We start from the raw sequence: 21004 nt of genomic DNA, 5'->3' as shown, positions 1-21004 counted from the left end.
TAAGACTGGTTATGTAGGTCATGTTGACTCTGATGAGTGAATGGCTCATGTGAGGATGGTCCCAGACAGCCCTTCTGATGAAACAGGAATACAATATGTCATGCACATATGTTAGATTATTTACATAATGTGGTATGTTAGCTGAATTCTATAGTTTTACATGATAAAAGAAGATGCGTTAATGTGCAGATTTCAGTGCTTACTGAGATGCATTCGTTTTTGTTAGTAAGACACAAAATTGAGGCAAATGGATGATTCAATAAACACAAAAGAGACTATTGGTTAAAGTTCGGGTGAAGCTTTTGTATTTGCAGCAAAGGCATTTAACTAGTCATATGACTGGAAGTTGCACATATTCTTCTATAGATGTATATTAAATGCATGTCTTGCAGCTTGTTTGCAGTGGGCAGAGAAATAAGCAGTGGCGGATATAAGACTAACATATATATGCCACCAGAGGTCGCCCTCCATATACTTATAGGCCTGCAGTACACATGCTGATTTTAGCTGTTTATGCCAAAAGATCATGAGATAATTTAACGAGCTCATTAGAGAGTAACCCTTTGTAATCAGCTGGGGTGCTCAGAGGTGATAAAGTCTGATGGTGGTGTAGTGGAGGCTGGGTGCAGGCGTACGCAGCATTGCTACTTCATATTCATCGAAGCTCCATTGAGGTCTAAAGTCACCCTCCCACCAAAAGAGAAGTCTACAGTCCATCCACTCCTTCAGTTGCCACGTCACCACGGAGGAGCAGTGAAGTGCGAAACTGAAATGGCACCACTGAAATGGTAAAAAGAAAATGCAGATATGTTCCTGTCTGTGGAGTTTGTGGCGATGTGTTTATTTTAGTTTAGTGCTAATATCACCACGAATTACATTCAGCACACATGCTGAGGTAACATTTAAAGGTGTTATTTATCTATACATCTATTCTCTTTGGAAACAATACAGTAAATGTACTGAACAAGGTGTTTTTTATATTTTCCAGTCTGCTTGGAAGCCTGAAGATCAAGTTGCTTTGTCTTTGTTTCACCTCTCCCTGATTTATCATTTCAAACAGCCAATAGAAATGATTTAAAAACACAATGTACAACATCGGGTTATAAATGTTGTCATTGTTCCAGCCTCAAGCTTTCAGTTTCACATTAAATCCATCATCAGGAGCAGTTTGGTCTCAGGAAACAACAGGTGTTAGAAACCAGGTGTGTCAAAACTGAAAGCCTCAGACTGCACCTGGATCTGTCTGTTTTTGGAGTCACCTGCATGCTAAATATCAGTGAATCTCCTGATATCTGGTTATGTTACATGTTATATTTCTGGGTGGCTCGAATTATGTCAGAAAGAAGAATTTTAATTTGTTTGTGAGAACAAATGCATACGTCTGTGCAGCAACTGACAAACAGTATGATTAGAGGAAATGATTAAATATGATTAAGTAGAATCACACTTGAAGCCAAATGTGAGTTAGCGTTTTGTGTTTGTGTATTAGTTGCTGGAAGAGCCTTCTTGTCTCACTACAAGTGATTGTGAGTTTTTGGTAAACATTGAACTGCATTTTCGTTTTAGTTAGTTTGATTATGGGATTTGCCACCAACCATCTGCAAACAAACCACAGCGATTGTTAATAATCCTCCCTAAGTCAATGGACCAGCATTTATACATTCACAGCTGTGACAGAAGATGCATATAGACTGTTGAAATTCAAGCCTGTGCTTGTCATTCATGGGTTTTGCTTCACTGTTGTTGCGATCAGCTATACTGAGGGCAAAGATATGAATTATAGATTGTGATACAGATAGTTACTGTAAAAAATGAATGGAAAAGGATGATTTTTTTTAAAAAAAAAGGCTGCTGGATAAACAAGTAGAGAAAACAAGCGATAAAGGAGTAATTGTGCCTTTGAGGAAACATTTGGTTAGACTGGAATGACAGCTCACAGAGAGCTGCAGAGATGGAAGACACAGAATCTCTGCACTCTTTGGCCAGAGGGGGAAGCCACGTTTATCAAAAGTAACCCTACAATGGGAAGCTATTCATGTATTTTGTGTAATACTGATAGCATTGCTTTGCTACAGTACTGTATGCTAACGGACTCTGACTTCACAGGTGTGTGCTTTGTCTCCAATGAGAGCTGATTTAACCTATCTGTGTCTGGGACAGCCAGTGTCTGATCACACATGGGCTGGCTCAGCTGTGCCATGTGATCTCCAGTGTGAAAACAGGGAGTTGGGAACAAGGTCAGGGTAGGAGGGAGGGAGAGAGGGAGGGTGAGGGAGGGTGGCGTACGGTGACTGCACTGCTGTACTGGTTTTTGTCACCAGCAGTCGTGCAGCTGTAGAAAGCGGCCCTGAGTTGTGGCGTGGCGGTGGGAGCAGGGAGCTCTTGCCGAGGGGGCAGCAGTGAGAAGGAGGCTCCTCTGGTCAAATCTTCCTCCTGCTCCTCTCCCTATATTTGCCTCTCCTCCTCCAGCTCACCAGCCTCCTGCTCTTTCTCTCTCGAGGGATCCTGTTCTCTTCTTTGCCCCAGGTGTGGCCAGAGAAGGTGGTGGCTGGCTTTGGAGAGATGAGGGCTGCTGCTGCTGCTGCCCCCTGGTGGCGCCCTGGTCCCTGTGCTCTATGACCTCCTAGTCTGACAGCACAGGCTGCTCCTACAGGAGAGCAGCAGGGTACAATTCAAGAGAAGACAGCACCAGTATAAGAAAAGTAGTAGCAAAAGAAACAAATACCAATCAAAATAAGAAAGAGAAAAAATGTCCTCTCACCTATGTCAGTGGTAGTAATCATTCTATCAACTCTTGAGTTTCAGAAAACTAGTGAATGGACACAGGAGGCAGAGAAATTGTAATTAATAATGCAGCCAAACTGTTAATAAATCAGTCAGTTGTGTGTTCGTCTTACCTGTTGGCTGGAGTTAGCTGAGGGTGGGGTGATCACGCTTTGGTCCAGTAAGGGGTTAACAGGGGCAGAACAGGGGAGATGTGTAGCACGCCAGTAGATTTCCAGGTACTCCGCGAGGTGTTCACATGCATCTTCCAGCTGATTCTCATCCAGGATGACATCAAACATCTCCTAATCAATCAAAGACAGGGAAATGAGAGAGGAGGAAGGTTACACCAAAGGTCACCGCATGCATTCTCAACTCTTTTTCAGATTCATTTTCTGAGCCTTATCATGTGTTTTAGGCAGAGTGACGCACAGGTGGACACTGAGCCAGCTTGTCCCCTGCCATCATCTGGACGTTGAGGTGTTTGCTTTGTGACTTCCCTCGAGATTTGATCAGCCTCTGAAGAACCTGTGGCAGGAGCCGGAGACAAAGAGAGTCAAGCCGGTTTTCAAATGAATGCTTCTCAAAAAGTGAAAAATGCTCAGTTCTGAGAGTCCAAGTCTCATGTCTGATCAAGAATCTAAAACCCAAAGACATTCAGTTTCATTGATATAAACAGAGAAAAGAAGCAAATCCGTGCATTGGAAAAGGTAAAACCTGCAAATGTTTTCTTTTCTACTTGAATGAACAACCAAAATGATTGCAAATTCTTTTTCAGTCCCCAAATAATTAATCATTTAACTGTCTCGACTGTACTATACAGGCAAAAACATCTGTCTTGAATGAATTTGCTTGTGAGGTTGATGTGAGTTGTGCTGTACTTTTGGCGAGGAGACTTTGACGTAGACTATGATGGGAGCCAGAGAGGTTTTGAGCAACTGCGCTGGGTGGTTGATGGTGTCTGCATCCAGGACGACCAGCTGAAGAGACTTGGCCAGCTCAAAGATCCTCTCTATCTCACTCTGAACCTCAGCTGTCAACAAAGCAAAGGAAGGCATGGAGCTGGCACATTTAACAGAGCAACATCACTTACTTAGGTTTCTAGTGCAGAGCTGACATAAAAGGAAGAAGAGGCATCTATTCTCAGCTGGTGTTAATCTTTATTTAGCCTAAAAAAAGATCAAAGACAACTTTCTTGTCACTAACCCAGACTGGAGCGTGTGTTGGATCTCTCCATTATGGCCTTCTTGTTCAGCACGGAGCGCTTCGCCAGTGACAGATCAGCAGTCACCCGTGTAATAGAGATCCTACGAAAGAGGCGTCTTATCACATCACATCCACAACTGTTCCGTTTCAAAAGGATGAGATGAACTTGTACTCTCTTGCAACTAAAAATAAATCATCATCATCATGTGTCCTATCGACCGTGAAACGTGAATCTCACAAACGGCTCTGGAGCGCGGTCACAGCGTTACTGTACGCTGAGCTGCAGCTGAAGAGAGCAACGCAGACCTCTGTACCCACCTGCCGTCAAATCTGTGCTTTAGGAAGTCAAACAAGGCTTTCTGCATCATGTCTGTTACCTAGGCGACAGATAGGAGGAAGGAAGAGCGGAGAGAAGTTAGAAGAGGCTTGTGTTGGGAAATATCTGATAATATTCTCTCACTTTCAATGAAGGTAACACACTAAGCCCCCCATGAGCATTTATAAGCACTATATAGATACTTAATAAATGCTTTGCAGCACGCAATAATGCCTTTTTATGCTGCTCAGTGCAGTATTTGTCAGCAATATATGAAGACATTCATTACATCTGTGTTTTATTGTCCTTAATTGTGTTTATATACACCAGCCTCAACTCACATCTGCTTACAACTACTTTACTGTGTGTTACAAAACATTCATCAAATACATATATACTGATTATCAATACTGAATAGGTGGACTTAAAGTAAAGTTTTGGTTTGATTGTTGAGTTTAATACAATCTCTTTTAACAGAGTGACTGATGGTACCGTTAAATGGTCAACACAGAGTCACATGAGTACATACACTATCAATTCGAAACATTCACATTTATTGCAATATGACAGGACCGGAAGGGCGTTAGAGCAGCAATATGCTTTTGTTTTTTCAGCAAATAGATTCCTCCTGAAGGAAGGATGTCAGCACGGATAGAAATGAGCACCATTAAAGTCCCCCTCCACTCAAAAATAAGTCTTATTGTTGCTTTGCTTGAACATTGGATGATGCATGTGCAGAGTTTGACACTAGAAAGGCTGTTTCCACATTCATCTACGGAAGAGGAAAATGTCTCTGTGCTCACCTTAAATGTGAGTTTAAAACATCAGCATGATTTGGAGCCATCACACCTCGCCTGGAGCCAATCATGGTCCAGTGTGTTAACTTGACACAGCTTGTGTACAGTAGTTGTTTGCATATTGATAGATTCAATAGGGAAAAGGAGAAGATGTAATTTTCAGATTTTTTTTTTTTATCAGCTAATTAAACTTGTAACAACCATATCGGACTCAAGTTATTATTCCAAGCAGACTTCATTTATTTTTTCAATTTGTGGAGGGGTCTTTAAGGATTTTATTTATTTCTATTTTTTGCATCTGCACCATGAGGGTGCCTATTTTCAAATAGTCCTGAAAAATGAATGGCCTTCGGAAGAGGGGATGCAGCGCACAGTGGTGTTGCTCTTTCATGGTGCAACACAGGGATGGAGAAACAGCAAGAGGGCATGAGAGGGAAAGAGGACGGTAACATCGTACAACAATGGCGAGAAACCGAATACAGAATGTAGAAGAGAGACAACAAGCGGAGAGAAAGAGAACGAGGAGAGAAGAGAGAAGAAGGCAGGCTGGCGTTCACCACTGGAGCATCCCCAAAGCACATCACCAGAGCGATGCATAAATATTTCACACACACACACACACACACACGCAAAACAAACGGCTTGGCACACAGCCTGCGCACTCACAGGCAGAGAGAAAATGTTGAGGCATAGAGACATTCTGTTCAATTACACGCCTCAAATTTCAGCATATTCATCCACAGATTCATTTGAAACCGACATATTTTATGATTACTGAGTTTAAGAGCAGTGTGTTTTCATACATCCCTTCCTATATGCGTTACGGAGAGTTTAGTGTAGGAGCATGTCACATATGGTAGCTAATACAAAGGGGCATGCATGCAGACTCAAAATGGATCTAAGACTCCTGTTGTATGTGCTATAATTTCATCAGGATGTGACTGTGGTGTTTAGTATCAGTGTTAATGGGATAATGGAGGCCAGAGCGATTCCCTTTAGATCAAACCCAGCGAGTCAATACTGGACCAGAAAATACAGAGCAGATTAAAATGGAACAAACAGTCCAGAGAAGACAATATGTTCTCAAATATAAACATAGAAATATAAACTCAATATAGACTCAAATATGTCACATCTCTGGCTGGTGTTAACAGATATCTTCATCACTGATTCATTAACTGATTGCCTTTTTTTTCTATGAATCAAAAAGTGCTAATGTCAGTATGCTAACATCCTCACAATGACCATGCTCATGTGCAGATGTTTAGCAGGGATAAGGTTTACTGTGTTCACCATCTTACTTTAATTTGATAATTAGCACTACACACAAAGTGCAGCTGAGGCTGATGGGAATGCTGCTAGTTTTGCAGGTATGATCCTAAACTGAAATACTGGACAAATTGGATTTGATCTGATGATGGTGCTAGATAAAAAGTCAAATGATCCCCAAAATGATTAAATATCTATCTATCTACACTATAACATGAATATCTACACAAAATTTCATGATAATCCTTCCTAGATGTTGAGGTGCTGAGATATTTCAGTCTGAACCAACTGACAGACTGACATTGCAAGAGCAATGCTAAACTGCTAGCACGGCCAAAATGTCTCCTTTTGATTGACGTTATTGGTTAACTGGTTAAATAATTTCAGCATATGCTCCATATCTGACCGCATTCAGGAAACTACTCCTCATCTCAAGGCAACATTTGAATAAGCAGGACCAAACTATATGAACTGAAAAGCAGCATTGATGGTTGTCTCACCTCATAGCCTTTCAGTGAAGGGCCCACCAGCACCACTGGCCGCATAGAAGGGACCACATCATAAGGAGGAACGTGTTCGGTCTGCACGGGCCACAAGCACAGACAGGGTGTGGAGGTGGAAAATCAACACACGCTGAAGTGAATTTTCTGTAGTGGCGCACACAACTTGCTAACACCCTCAAAAAGTAGTCACTAACAACGCACAGTCGTGAAAAGTCATTAAGGGTATCAGTATAATTAAGGATGCTTTTACATAAATTGTAAAGATGAAAAGTGATACACAGAGGAAGAGGCACAATGCCAAACATACCTGTTTCTGCTTCTGTTTGGCTTTCAGAATAAACAGAACCAACATTAGGTAAGAAGGGTAAAAGCTAATGACAAGGCTCTTACAGTAAGCTTTTTCTTCAGGAGAAAATATTTCAGCTTTAAAGCTCCGTAACTGTGAAAACGTGCATGTCGTGTTGGATTGAAGAAACAAACATTTACATTGTGGCCAATCAGTGCTCATCTCACTTTCATCTTAGTTTGATAAAGGCAAATGTTTTCACCCAGGAACAGCTCTGTGTGCAAATCTGACCCTGTGACAGCATGCAGTCCCAGTAGAGGCAGAGCAGACAGACACAGTCCCACTTACCTGCAGATGGCGGGGTGGACCTCCAGCCTCCGGATGAAGCGTTCCCTCCTTTCCTGTGGAGCAACATAATGCAAAGCTTCGTTATGCGTGAATCCCCTCGGGAGGCAATTTAGAAAGAAAGACTCGCAAAACTGAGCAACACGTGAGCAAGAACTAGTTCTAACAAAAAGAAATTTTCAAAGGCTGTGCTAGACAGGAAGCTGGTAGAATGAGGGCAGCGGAGAGAGACAGAAAGCCAGAGACATAGAGACAAGCAGAGGAGTGATAACAGAGAGATCACTCAGAACTGTGTGACCTCTGACCTTGCTGCTGCTTTCTGCTCTTGTTTTATCCTCATGGCCTCCAGTTTGACTGGGCTGGGGATGAAAGTGATGTCTGCCCCCTCCTTCACCAGCCGACCGATCCACCAATCATTGTTGTATTTCTGCATGGCGGTCAAACACACCTTTTATGACTCCGCTTTGATTTGCAAGTAGTGTGATAATCTTAATGGTGAAGGCCTCTCACCTCTTTTATGTGCAGAAAGTCTTTGGTTTCAAAGTTAATGGCGGCACCTTGGACTGGACAATCTTCATCAAGGGCCCCACAGTAACTCACATTGGTTTTCACTGCAAATGCTACTGGTTTCGACTGTCGAAAGATAAGAAAATACAAAATATAAATGAGATGCAGTGCTGTATATGCCATCACTGCCTTCCTCCTTCAGGCTGAAGATTAATTTTGCCTCTACAGACCTGAATGAATTTACAACAAGATTAAACCCGTCTATTGAAAAGCAGCCTCCGAGTATTAACATGACTCAGCTGTTTACATGCTGCGCCTCAGGAACTGAAGGTGAATTTAATGACAAGCATTCACCTTTGACCCCCGGGCTCTCACCTTGGCTCTCTCTAGTTGCAGCTGAGCCTGGCGCTCGGCTTCACGCCGAGACGCCTCCTGGTCCTCCTCCAGGGACAGGTCGGAATCCGAGGGTCGACTAGTGTAGGAATCGGCTGAACCCTGAAAGACAAGAGGAGAGAGAGGAGAGGAATGACTGTTACAGCCCAGGCAGAGAAGAGGCAAATCCACCACAATACCTTAGCTAACACCTTGCAGCAGCTGTTGCTATTTTGCTCCGAATTCCTCATCATATAGTAACTGTTAACTTCTAGAAAACCACTCTGATGCAGCTCCAAACAGATCACCTGCATCTGCCTCTGTGTCTCCCATGTCTTTCTCCTTGTTCTACTGTCTCCGAACCTGCCTGTCCTTTCCAGAAGCCATGTGACTCAGTCTGCGAGGACCAGCAAGTTCCTGCAGCTTTCCAAAGCAGCCGTCCCAGGGGAACATGTGCACATGTACTGCAACAACACCAACTACCTGCACTGCACTTGTTGTCTACGTATCCACTCAACCAGGCATACCAGATGTTGGCTAAAGCCCGAAGACTTCAACCAGGAAAAAAGACTGAGACACAACAAAATCCATGTCTCGATCCATTTTCTACACTCCAGATTGGTCTGTATCGACATGTGTTGTCCTATCAGTAGACAAGTCAGTTTTAATTCTATGTTTTCAGCTTGCAGTTCAATTTGTTTGCGTGTCAGTGAATCAAAATGCTGCAACTTATATTAGAATTCAACATATTAAAAATGTGTTTATATGACATATAATCACCTAAATAAAACCTTTTTGTTTTATTATAATCGCTTGCTGACATAATGCAACTGCCTTTCATTCAGTGGTCAGACTGTATATGCTTGACATACTAGACACTGACATTTGCATTATGAAAGAACACATTGTCACAAAAGCAAACAAGCTGAATTGAAATTCTTTTGGCTCGCAGCACAACTCTTACTCCTGAGAAAGGATTTAAATGTCAATCACTAATAACAATAACAAGCCTACCTCTTTCCCTATGAAACACTGCCATCCTCTTTACACAACACATGCTGTAAGATAAATTTCTTACAAAGCCTCACTTTACCAGATCCTACATTTCACTCCATCAGCATCCTGCTCTTCCCCCGATAGCTGCAGTCCCAGATGGGTGCAGGGCTGGAAGACACCTCACATACCAGACAGGAGCACCCACATAAGACAGCCAAATATAGCTCAATAACAACGTCATCCTTCTTTTACCTGTCTCCTCCTCCTCCCTCTTCTCTTCCCTCCTCCCCTGTACTTCCCTCCATCCCTACTTTGCCCCCCCCCGCCTCCAAAAAAAAAAAAAAAAAGCTTTAGCTGAATCCAGCGCAGAGTTTGTGGATATCATTTGAATATCAAAGCCTGCCAGAGTCTGAAGAGTCTACCAGCAGAAGAAACAAAACCTAATTAAAGCACACAGTTCTGTGGATGGATGAAGAGGAACGATATTCTGAAGTGCAGTCTGAGCCTCTTTACCGCAAAATATCTGCACATATTCCTCCTCTACACTGATCGCACTTTTATATCTTCTCAAATAAACAATATATGTAAGAGAAAACTGAAGACATGTTCCCTTAAAGTTGAAGCACAGGACAGCCAGTCTCTTTCTCTCTGTGGCTATCTTTGCAGAAGCATCACATCTCTTTGCTTAATTCCACACGGATTCCAAATGAGCTTCAATTATGCAAAATACTCAGATTTTCATTGGTGTCTGTTTTTTCAGCAGCTGCAGAGAATCGGGTAATAAGGATAACATGCAATGTTAATCTTTGATCTCTGATATTCTCAAAGTAGCCTCCATTTGCTGACACCAGTGTAGGCATTTACAGACAAATATTGCACTCTATTAAGGGATTATTACAATAAAGCCAGTTCACGTAATAACTTGATATGTACAGAATGTTTTGTCACCAGTGTGTTGTTTCCCCACGACAGTCAGTACATTCCAGATGTTTTTAGATGTGTTTTAACATTGAGTCTGAGCATTCAATACAAAGGGTATGTAAAAGATTTCCTTCAGTCGTGTGGGCAGTTTTAAACATCTCATGTGCATGGATGCTGCTCCGATCTCTGATTCTCTCTCTTCCACAGCACCTGCGTGATGAGTGACTGATATTCACATATTACGGCAGATTACTATGAAGATTTGACAAGTCCCTCAGTGCTGTGCTGTTCAAAGATATTCCCAGTCAGAGAGATGTCAGACTCTTGCCTGTTTTGTATGACTCGCCATGTGCATGAACGGAAATGTTTAAATTCACCTTGGTGTTGAGTGAAGAGACTGAATAAAAACCTCGTCAACTGACAAACCAACAGAACAGATGTTCAACTTGATGTGGAAAACAGATAGATAGATAGATGGGCATGTATATTGCAAGTGTATTTTCCATATGACATTGATGCTGTGATCTTCCCTTCTGTTCATACTGGCCTTTAAGAGATCCTTTCCTGGAATGCTCACCTGTAGAGGTGTACCATGCACTGTATTTATAACACTGAGTCCCTACTGTGGTATCCAACTCCTGTATGTCATACCCTCTCTCTCCCACCTGTCCTGTCTTTCTCCAGCTGTCACTATGTTAATAAAGCAGAAATACTGAGAAAAGAGATCCCTTCTTAACATGCTTCCGCTGTAGGTGATTTGGTTCGAAATCCACAGCCCTCGTCCTGTGCGAAAATATTTTCCAAAGTTATCTGAAGTTTATTTAAGGCTTCAGTAGCCTGAGTTAATCACATCAAGTGGGTGCCTTCCACAGTGGCAGTTATTTTACTGCAAATTGCCTTTTTATGCAAGGGAATTTCATACTAAAGAAATCATAACCTTGAAATATTCTCACTTGGCTGGATATGGTCCTCCACTTCCATTTGAAGCACTATATATAAGGATCACTTTAATTTTTTTAAATTTCACAGTGAAAATGGCTGTTGCGCACCCAAAGTAACACCATGAAACTGACTGAGCAAACAGAGCCACAAGGATGGGCTCAGCTACAATATTCAAAAGTATGAATGACTTCATAAAAAGACAGGAGATGACACAAAATAACAGTCAAAATCCATGCCATTCAACAGATGGGCCCACAAGTTCAATGCAGAGCAGAAAAGAAGCCTATCCAGAGCTGAGATAGACAAACTGCATGTGCACAGTATGTCCGAAGATGACGAGGAGGAGGGGGGAGGGGAGAGAGGAGAAGTCGGGAGATGCTGGCAAAGTGAGTGAACCAGAATAGACTTCTGGTGAGATAAGAGTGAGAGGGGAGGGGAGCATAGAAAAACAGAAAGAAGAAGATGTCTCAGCACGGAGACAGACAGGGGGTACTCATGGACGCAGAGACTGAGTTTGCATGCAGAGTGATGACACAAAACGGGGAGCATCAGCATCAGCGTACCTTGTTACAGATGAGTCCTGTAGCGCTCGAGTCGGAGGCAGACATGATTGTGCTGCCAGCGCTCTCTTCTCCCCCATTGCACAGAAAAAGGCAGAACCCTCCTCCTCTCAGCCCGTGGTTACAGGGGGGAGAGAGAGGGTGGCGCGCTCAGTCTAAGTGCTTCACAGCTGACGTTGCTGCGCTGCCTCAACAGCCATTTCCTATACAAAATTGATGCCCTGACTGCAGCACTGGTGTGTACACGCCTGCATACTGGTTCAGTACAGTGGGTCTCTTCAGCTTTGAGCCAGCCCTCATGTCAGAAAAGGAGCAGGAGGGATCTGGTTTCATGCCCCATCTCTCCTCTCCCCTCCTCTCTTCTCCTCTGAGTCGCCCCACCAAGCCAAAAATCTCATATGCCTCCCCAGCATCAAAACCCTTTCAAGTTTTTTCCTCTGATGCGTTCCTCTTATGTCAATTAAGAAAAAGTGACATAAAATGACTCTCACAATGCAGAGTATCGTTTTTCACACATGGGTACAGATACAACTTCTATAAATAAGACAGAACAAAGACTGAGCGGTTATGTAAGCCATGCTAAGTGATAATAATAATAACCAGTTAGTGTAATTGCCATTCCTCTGCCATGTAGTAGCTCGCTTTGCTTAACAGGTGACTGCTTCAACAACAGTCATGGAAAAAACAGAAAGGGTGGAAAGTTAGTGGAGGACAGGGAGGCAGAAAGAGAGGAGGACGTGCATGGCCAAAGATGGAGAGGAGAGGACTAGAGGGCTGTGGCCGCCTGCCTGTCTGCCTGACCTGCACCATCCTGACAGGAAGGTGATGCATGAGCCTACAGAACAGAAATGTAGCGGTGAGTCAGCAAGCAGCCATCTAGAGTCCATCAGATGTCTTAATAAGCTAGCAGAGAGGTCTCTATTGTAGGAGACAGGCTCGTTGTTCCTGGCAAGCCGGGGCTGCATGCCTGCTCTCCAGGTTGCCCTGGGCACTGAGGACCCTATGCAACCATTATGCTGGCAGCATGCACTCCCTCACCCTCATTCAACTTTGGCTGCTTAAGAATTAAGAGCACTCCACCAGGGCTTTTAGCAAAAAATGTCTCAGGGCTATATTTCTGCGTGGCTTTTTAAAATTAAAGGGAAGCAAGCTTTCAAGCACACACACACACACACACACACACACACACACACACACACACACACACACACACACACACACACACACACACACACACACACACACATATATTATTGTAGTTAGAGCAACTAGCTCCTCAGAGAGGCAGAGAGAGAGAGAAGATAGGGTGACTATTTTCATCATTAGTGTTCTGCATGGAGCCGCCATTGAATAACAGCCTTTCAAACAGTGGGAGAGGAATGCAATGATGGAGAGGGAGCAAAAAAACCACAGGAAATAAAACGAGAACTGGAAACAGAAAGCGGGCAGCAGAGAGGAAATCATACCTGAATAGCAAATTAGGCTGATGGTGCAAGACAGAATGGACAGAAACACTAAGACAAAAGTCTGAACTGTGATTTTTATGAAGGTTTATCGTGTCATTTGTTTGCCAATGTTCAAGATCTTTAACTTGAATTGAAGAGATGGAGACCAAATGATGAAGATAAGGGAGGAAAGGTGGAAGACTGTGAAGAAAAAAGAGGGACAAAATGACAAAGGGAGGAGAGAGGAGGGGTCGATACATTAGAACAATAGAACCAGAGATTAACAGAAGAATCTTTTTTTTTTGTTCTTTTTTTGCTTTTCAGTCAGTCTAAATATAGCTTTCCTCTCCTTCCACTCCTCCCATCACAGACTGGGGTTGGCAGTGGGGAGAGGAGAGTGGAGGATTGTCAAAGTTCACTGAGTTTTGATGAATTCCCTCAAGAAAGAGCAAAGCAGATTTGAGACTGGCTCAGCTATATTCACCGATGCCAGATAGCCCATCTGAATGTGAACGAAGTGCCTGTATGGACAATAAGAACAGACAGCCACCGAGGCTCGTCCCTGTTCAGTCTACAGCGAGGATTCAGTCTCTGCTGCAGTTTTTTTTTTTTTTTTTTCATCTTCTTTCCAACAGGATGATATTACATCTAGTGTTGTTCAATCCTCCTGATAATGTGATGCAGGTATACTTCATAATGTTTCTTTTTTTAGCATTTCTCTTTACAGTCCACACAGGAACATGGTTACACAAAGACGCTGACCATTTGATGTGGATGTGCATGATAAGAAAAGTGAGTAAAAGTCATTTAAAACTAAAAGCTGACAACGAACAATACTTTTCTTAAGATATGTTTATGAAATATATTCAACGTCAGGAAGCATCTGATAAAGTTTAATTAAATGAGAGTATGAATATGACTTTCAGTGCCAAACTTTATCACAGTTTAGGGTTAGTACTAGTACTAATTTGTGCTGGTGTTGCCACAGGCACGTTTCAGTTTGTACAATAAAAAGTATTAAGACTTGATACTGAGCCCTTTGTTCATTTTTTTTTTTTTTTTTTTGCTGAGCACCGCAGAGCCGCCCACTGCCACCACACTTTTGTACTGTAAGCAACTGAGAAGCTCTGCACCAACTGGGAGCTCGGTGACTTGCGAAAGGGCACTTCAGGGAAGAATCTGGAGATTTAAGCAGAGAAACTTTGCAGTCACCCGCCCATATCTCCAACCCTTTGACTTGTGTGGAGGCACCTTGCAATCTGTGTGCAGTGGGAGCTGGGGCAGCATTACAGCCAGAGGTGGATCATCCAGAGCCAGAGAGAAGGCCTCCTGACAGTGCAACCAGAGTAGGGCAGAGTGGATCAATAGGAGACCTACCCAGATTGATACTCCATCCTGTCCCGAGCCGCTCCACCCTCCGCCTGCTCTAATGTTACCTAAGGATACTTTCTCCCTGCCTGTAATGAGTCCTTGGCAGCCTATAAATAAGCACCTCCAAGTCATTTTAATGCACGCTACACAACTGCTTTCTCACCAAAGGCACCAAGTCCTCACGGCAACAGCAATGTGTATGGAGGTTTAAGAACAGTGGACATCTTGTATTAACCAATAATGATGTGAAACATCATGAATGAGGCGACAGTGATACTGACATACAGGGGAGGAAGAGGAGCAGGATGCAGCGAGCCTGGCCAGGAATCTCTATTTTTCATTGACGCTGTCGATGTGGCCTTGCCAGCTACGTTGTGCATACATAGGCTTTCATCTCCCCGAGGATCCCTCAACCTGACTTCACCAAACTGCTTCAAAGTGCAGAGAGGCTGGAGCTAACCCACATAAAGCTGTGTACCTACAGTGCAGCGCAGAATGGCACAGTGCTGCTGCATCCTTCATTAAATCAGATGTGTTTGTTAGAGGCTGACCTGATTTAGACTCTAGGTCTGAGTTAGGCCCAATTGGTGCATCTTGACTAGTGGGCTGAGCTAACTGAGGGAATGTCAGACTTATCAATATGTAATGGTGCCCTACATAATCGCACATTCCAGCTTTACATCTAAAAACAGTGTGTTTTCTTTCAAGTTTGGGTCTTGAACATTTTTGTGAGCACATCAGGCTGGTCCATCAAAATAAAAGTCATTTGAGCATACAGATTGCAGCTGTTACAGCTAAGAAAGCCGGACGAATGGAGAGGTTTAAAATAGTAAAATATAGCAATGTCCTAGATAAGACCAGCCAAACATACAGATGTCAAATGAAAAAATGAGAGAGCATACTCTCTCGTATTCTGACTTTGTTCTTATCTTTAATAAGTAAAAAATCATAAAAACACGGTTTCTAAACAGGAACCGAAAGAGAAGCTGAACTGGAATCTTTGGCCCTCTCAACATTGCTGGTTCATCAAATTTAATCAAGGCATTGCACACTGATGCGCCAACACGCACACACATACAGTATGCATGCACACACACACATACACAAACACACAAAGCACTTGGCTCCTCACGGGACAGGCTTTTAGTGCTCTGTCTCATGCAGTATTTAATTGACCCCACACAGGAAGCCTAGCGGTCCCAAATGCACTCCTTCCCCCCACCAACAGAGAAAGCATGAACGCCTGCAAGTATGCCCACAGCTTCCCACCACTGCTCCTCTGTCACACAGCTGCACTAAATGCCATTTTCTGCTTTAGTGCAACTCCGACTTTGCACAGAAATGTCAGCTCTGAGGGTGAGGAGTTTGGACATTCGTCAAATTTGTTCAAAACGCTCAAATGTAGACGGAAATTCGGCCATGCCCCACTTTGACTGCGCACACATCAACTCCATTTCTCAAACTTTCACTCAAAGGAGCAGAGTTGAGAGGTTTTCCTGCCTCTACAAAGTAAACCCGTATCTTTCATCACCATCTAATTAGGTATTATCCAGAGAGGATGTACAGATCAGCTGCCAGGTTTATGGTGGTTGTCAATGCAATTTGCAGCAGAGATTAGATGCAGAAGAGATAACAGTGTACTTACTCAGTTGGAGGTAGGAGAGCTCACTCCCCGTCTCTCTTGCTCGCGCTCTCTGCTAGTCAGTCATGGTGTGCTCTCTCTCCTGGGTAACACTAAAGTGTACTGTAGCGTGCTTGTAAGCAGACTATCCCTCTCTCTTTCTCTACACCCCCCCACCCCCCTTATTCTCTACCACTCTCAGTACACAACCCTATGCTACGTCAGTGAGACTCTCTCTGCTCTGCATATCATCCTTCCCCACCCTCTCTCCTGCTCTCCTCTCCTCCCTTCATCTCTACATCCCCTGTCCAATGGGGATCTGATTCTCAACCGCATGTATAGTTCATTCAGGACTCTGTCACGATTCAAACATCAATATGGTGAACAGGATTTTGGGTGCGATTTTATCTTTCTTTCAACAATCAGGCTTGTAAAATTACTTCTCACTGTTATCTCACTGAAAAATCAGCCCACACTTTGCAGAAACTCATGCAGGCAAAAAAGAAACATGTAAAAAAATAATTATGAAGCATCATATTCTCAATTTAGTCACTTCTTGGGGTTCCCACGTACACTAAATGGACAAAACTATGTGGATGCCTGAGTATTACACCCATACAGTATGTGATTTTTGAACCTGTATCTCCAAAATCACAGGCATTAATATACTTCCTCCACTCCTCTGGTGAAACTTTCCACACAATTTTGGAACCTGGCTGCAGGGATTTGCTGCCATTCAGCCTCGTGAGCATTAGTGAGGTCATGCACTGGTGGTGGGTGACAGCCTGGTGCACAGTTGGCATTCCACTTCATCCCAAAAGTGTTTGATGGTGTGGAGGTCAGGTCTCTGTGCAGGCCAGTCAAATTATTCCACACCAAAGCACATCACTTTGTGCAAAGAGTCAGTGTCACGTTGAAACCGCAAAGTTGAAAGCACACTAACGTCTGGGATATAATTGCATGTTGTAGCATTAACGTTTCAGTTTATTGGAACTAATGCGTCAAGCCCAGACCATGAAAAACAGCCGGGACCAGGAGTGCACACAAGTAAGAGGGAAGGGGTATCCACAACCACAGCCATGCAGCTTATAACCACAAAGACAAAATCTACAGTCCCGTCACACTGATATGTCAGGCACTGTGGATTTCAACATGTCAAAATCCAAAAGTTCAGAGGCAGGAGGAAGTCTTATGGTGGTGAGGAGCCATGGGAGCCATGTACGTTGTCTCTGTTCGACATGTGGAGGCGTCCCCAGCGTAGCCCTCTGTTCACTCCCTGTGTTCTGTAGATGTCATGGCTGCCTGTTCTCTGACAACTGCTCAGCTGCTGAGTGTATGTGTTATGGGTATGTACAGATGTGGATCTTGGTTTCTGCTTTTAAACTGTACAAACCAAACAAACACCTAAAGAGACAAAGGATGCATCTGAATGTCTTGTGAAAGATACAGTGTGAGATTCAACAACGTGCGTCTAAAGAACGACCAGTCGGACAACACAAAACCATGACTGTGGGCTATGTGAAAATCTCCAGCAAAGCTGAAATTCATAATTCATAGGATAGGTTGCAGGAAACAGTGAGGCGGGGGAGAAAAAAAAGAAGGAGAGAGAGATGGAGGAGGCAGCCATTCGAATTCTGCATGAGCAGTCGATGTGAATAAAACATGAATGAATGAAGGTTTGAAAGTTAAACTCCACGGTGCTTTGCGCTGAGCGGCAGACAGGCAGAAAAAGGGGAGAGAGAGCAGCTTTAGGAGCCCAAGCATTGAGTGCAGATGTCTGTTAGTCTGTCCCATATGAAGCGCCTCTGTGGGCAGAGCTGCTGCTGGTGCATTATGGATGAGGGGCTATTTTAAGGCGGCGGGGATGCTGCATTTTGATTTTTGAGTGGAGGGAGATGACACCTGGCTGCTGCCAAATCCTTTCATGAGGTCTGCGCACTAGTCGATGGGTTCAGACATGCAGGTACAGGTTGTGATCCAACAGAGACCTGATCCCTGTTTGAAGTGTGCACGCAAAGAGGAGGGAGGAGGTAAACAGACTGGTGGGATGCCAGTGAAATGAGCGAGCAGCTTTCCACACAGATAGTGTACTTTAAGGTACTGATTAAGTACACCAACATACATTAAAATGTATGATGAGGGTGGAAGTTAGGGTGTGTGTTGCTTCATTTCACCGTTATGCAGAAAGATCTTTAAGCTGCCAAACTAAATATTATCAGTAAGAAATTTCCTAAAAAACACATTAGTGTGAAATGTGTGCAATTTATCAACAATAGACGACACAAATTTAATCTCCATTTAATTGCAATGGTAAGAATTCACTATGTATGCAACACATGCTGCTCTCTGTCTAATGCTACCAACCTAACATGTGATTAAACCAGGCAAGATTTCTGTCACTAACTTTACTTTTCAAAAAAATCTTCTCTGTAACTCGACTCTTTTCTCAAACAGAAGGCAAGCAAGGAAAAAGGCATCGTTCCAAAGCAAGCGTCTCACAACTCACTAAATGTTGTGCATCTCAAATATAATGGCACAAATTGCACATGTCATTTGCATCTGATTTTCCAAGAAGAGATGTTTAATCTGGAGTGCAAAAACCTGCTTCAACACCATGCTGGAGAGACTTTTAGCACTCCAGCACGCAGGATGAATCTAGTGCTGAGAGACTGACTAGACCCCCTGCAGTTTGCCTACCAGACACACACTGAAGCAAATGATGCAATCATCTAGCTTCCATCGAGGATTTTTCTTCCCCAGCTGGTGGCACGGTCAAAGTCGCATGTTTTGACTTTTCAAGCACCTTTAACACAATCCAGACGCCCTGGGTGGGACAACAAGCTCACAGAGATGCAGATGGATACCCCAAAGGTGTCCTGGATCATGGATTATCCCACCGGTGGGCCACTGTTTGTTAACCTTCAGAAACGTGTTCATTCTGGGAAATAGCATCAAGCATCTATCTCTCTATCAGTCAGTCTGTCATCTATCAGTCACACCTCCAGGTTTGATTGATCCAAAGAGAGTCGTGCCAACGTTTGATTAAAAAAAATAGGCCTAAAAAAACCTAAAGAAAAATGAAAGATGAAAGTTTTTTATGAAAGTTTTTTGGGAGTTTCTGCTCACTTATTGCATTGTTATTTCATCACACTTGACTTCATAATAACATAACTCTGCGCTCTGTCCACACAGCTAACGAATTACACGACACACAGAGAATTATTACATTAGTAAACATACTGGGATTACAATTCTGACTCATTTGGGTGATTACATCATATACATGCATATTGCAATATCATTTAGACCTATTACATCATCATTTGCTGCACATAACATTGTTAGAGACGGATCTTGCACTTTAAATTTCCCCTCTTTCGTATCTCCACTGCTCAAAACCTTTAAATTCCTCCTTTAGGTTGTCTCTCTGACGGCGGCATTGCCTTGAGTTTTGATGTTAAATATACATTTTTTCCAGTTGCATAGTGTACTGAGAATATAGATTACAGTTAGAATATCAGAGTTGTCAGAACATGAATTTGAGTCGGTCCCACACGTGCAGACATCACAGCAGCAGGTAAAGAAGTGAAGGAGAGAGTTGTTGATTAGCCTAAACACAGTCATAAGATTTAACATGGATGTTTTTCCTCATTCAAATATGAGTAAAACCCTATTTTGTCTGTATGTGTGACAAATATGAATATTAAAGCCTAATCATGGTTGTTTTTCCTGCACAGAATTGTAATTATTTATCTCAGGAGCTAATAAATAACAAAGTGGAAGCATGAACACACCCCTCAGTGCTGAGTGATTGTTTTCATCTGTTGCTCCAGCTGACCAGTTATTTTATTTTGGTCCACATGTTTTGCATGAACATTTCAAATCTTCCTGCAGTCCTGCTCATCTGTGTCTAATGTCTGCTGGCAGGCTGACAGTGCCGATGCATGCCGAGACTTCTATACTCCGAAGTGAAAGATTCCCAGTGAGGTCAGTCTGTCTAATTTAATTATCGGCATCCCAACAAGGACCTGCTTCCACCTTTGCTGCTTGTTTATGTCTGCACAAGGCACAGCAATGAAGGGCTACACGACGCTGCAGCTTCAAGCAGCGCGGCCAAAATCTCCCTCAATTACCTCGACCACCCTCGGAGAGATCCACAAGAAGAGAAAAGCTGACAATCACCCACCTCGTTAAGCAGAAAGACGCTTGAATTGGTCAGGGACATCCGCAGTTTACGGGGATCTCGGTCACCTCAGCCCAACTTGGGTGAAAGAAAGAGAATTAAAAAAAAAAGGCCACAGTTTATTTTACAGTCAAGGCATCAACTACAGGCGGAGCACCGCGCCTCGTCCAAACATTTTCACAACCCGGGAGAAGACGGCTCGGCTGCTCCTCAGCGCTTCATCTGGACGCGAAGCTCCGGCGGCATCTGCGCGGTGAAATCTCCAGTTTGTGGGTCCAAGGCATGATCAATGACTGTACACAAAGCCACACGCACGGACACACGGATGGATAGATTACAGCTTTCTCAATAAATTATGCAAGACCTGCACTTTTCACGCAGCCCGACAATTTCTGCTGCTTTTTGTGGGATTTCTATTTTTTTTTTTTTTTTTTTTTTTTTTTTCATTTGAGTAGATGATGGTCGTCTTTGAGTTTGGCATCAGTCCTCTTGGATTTGTGCCCAAACTCCTTTAGTGATAGATGCATTTTTATTTGAATGTAACTTGATGGACTTCTATCTGCAAAATTAAACTGCTTTTCCTCTCAGTGTGGCTCAGTAT

General features: G+C 43.2%; 1 protein-coding gene across 2 annotated transcripts; it reads right to left on the bottom strand.

Moving 5' to 3' along the window:
• Window positions 1-1840: 1840 nt before the first annotated feature.
• cacnb3b (calcium channel, voltage-dependent, beta 3b) lies at window positions 1841-20750 on the bottom strand. 2 transcript variants are annotated; one of them, XM_070968465.1, is made up of 14 exons: window positions 20407-20750; window positions 8368-8487; window positions 7996-8118; window positions 7791-7912; window positions 7489-7541; window positions 7162-7181; window positions 6852-6932; window positions 4288-4346; window positions 3970-4070; window positions 3645-3796; window positions 3196-3291; window positions 2898-3068; window positions 2762-2809; window positions 1841-2647 (listed from the first exon to the last, which is right to left on the bottom strand). In XM_070968465.1, the coding sequence occupies exons 1-13, from the start codon at window positions 20443-20445 to the stop codon at window positions 2780-2782; spliced, it is 1167 nt and encodes a 388-aa protein (XP_070824566.1). In that variant the 5' UTR covers window positions 20446-20750; the 3' UTR covers window positions 1841-2647; window positions 2762-2779. The 2 variants fall into 2 exon arrangements, with proteins under 2 accessions (XP_070824566.1, XP_070824565.1); XM_070968464.1 differs by lacking the exon at window positions 20407-20750 and adding an exon at window positions 11787-11847.
• Between the last annotated feature and the right edge of the window lie 254 nt (window positions 20751-21004).

The sequence above is a fragment of the Chaetodon trifascialis genome, chromosome 8 (genome assembly GCF_039877785.1).
Source record: "Chaetodon trifascialis isolate fChaTrf1 chromosome 8, fChaTrf1.hap1, whole genome shotgun sequence".
Classification (NCBI taxonomy): domain Eukaryota; kingdom Metazoa; phylum Chordata; class Actinopteri; order Chaetodontiformes; family Chaetodontidae; genus Chaetodon; species Chaetodon trifascialis.
This window is presented reverse-complemented; position numbering and strand designations above follow the sequence as displayed.

What these genes read in the sequence shown, in the direction of transcription:
- cacnb3b (XM_070968464.1), bottom strand. Translation starts at nt 11,831, where the DNA reads ATGTCTGCCTCCGACTCGAGCGCTACAGGACTCATCTGTAACAAG. An exon ending in CAGGACTCATCTGTAACAAG is followed by an intron (nt 8,488 to 11,786) that starts GTACGCTGATGC and finishes CTTGTCTTTCAG; the next exon opens with GGTTCAGCCGATTCCTACAC. An exon ending in AAGCACAGATTTGACGGCAG is followed by an intron (nt 4,071 to 4,287) that starts GTGGGTACAGAG and finishes CCTCTTTCGTAG; the next exon opens with GATCTCTATTACACGGGTGA.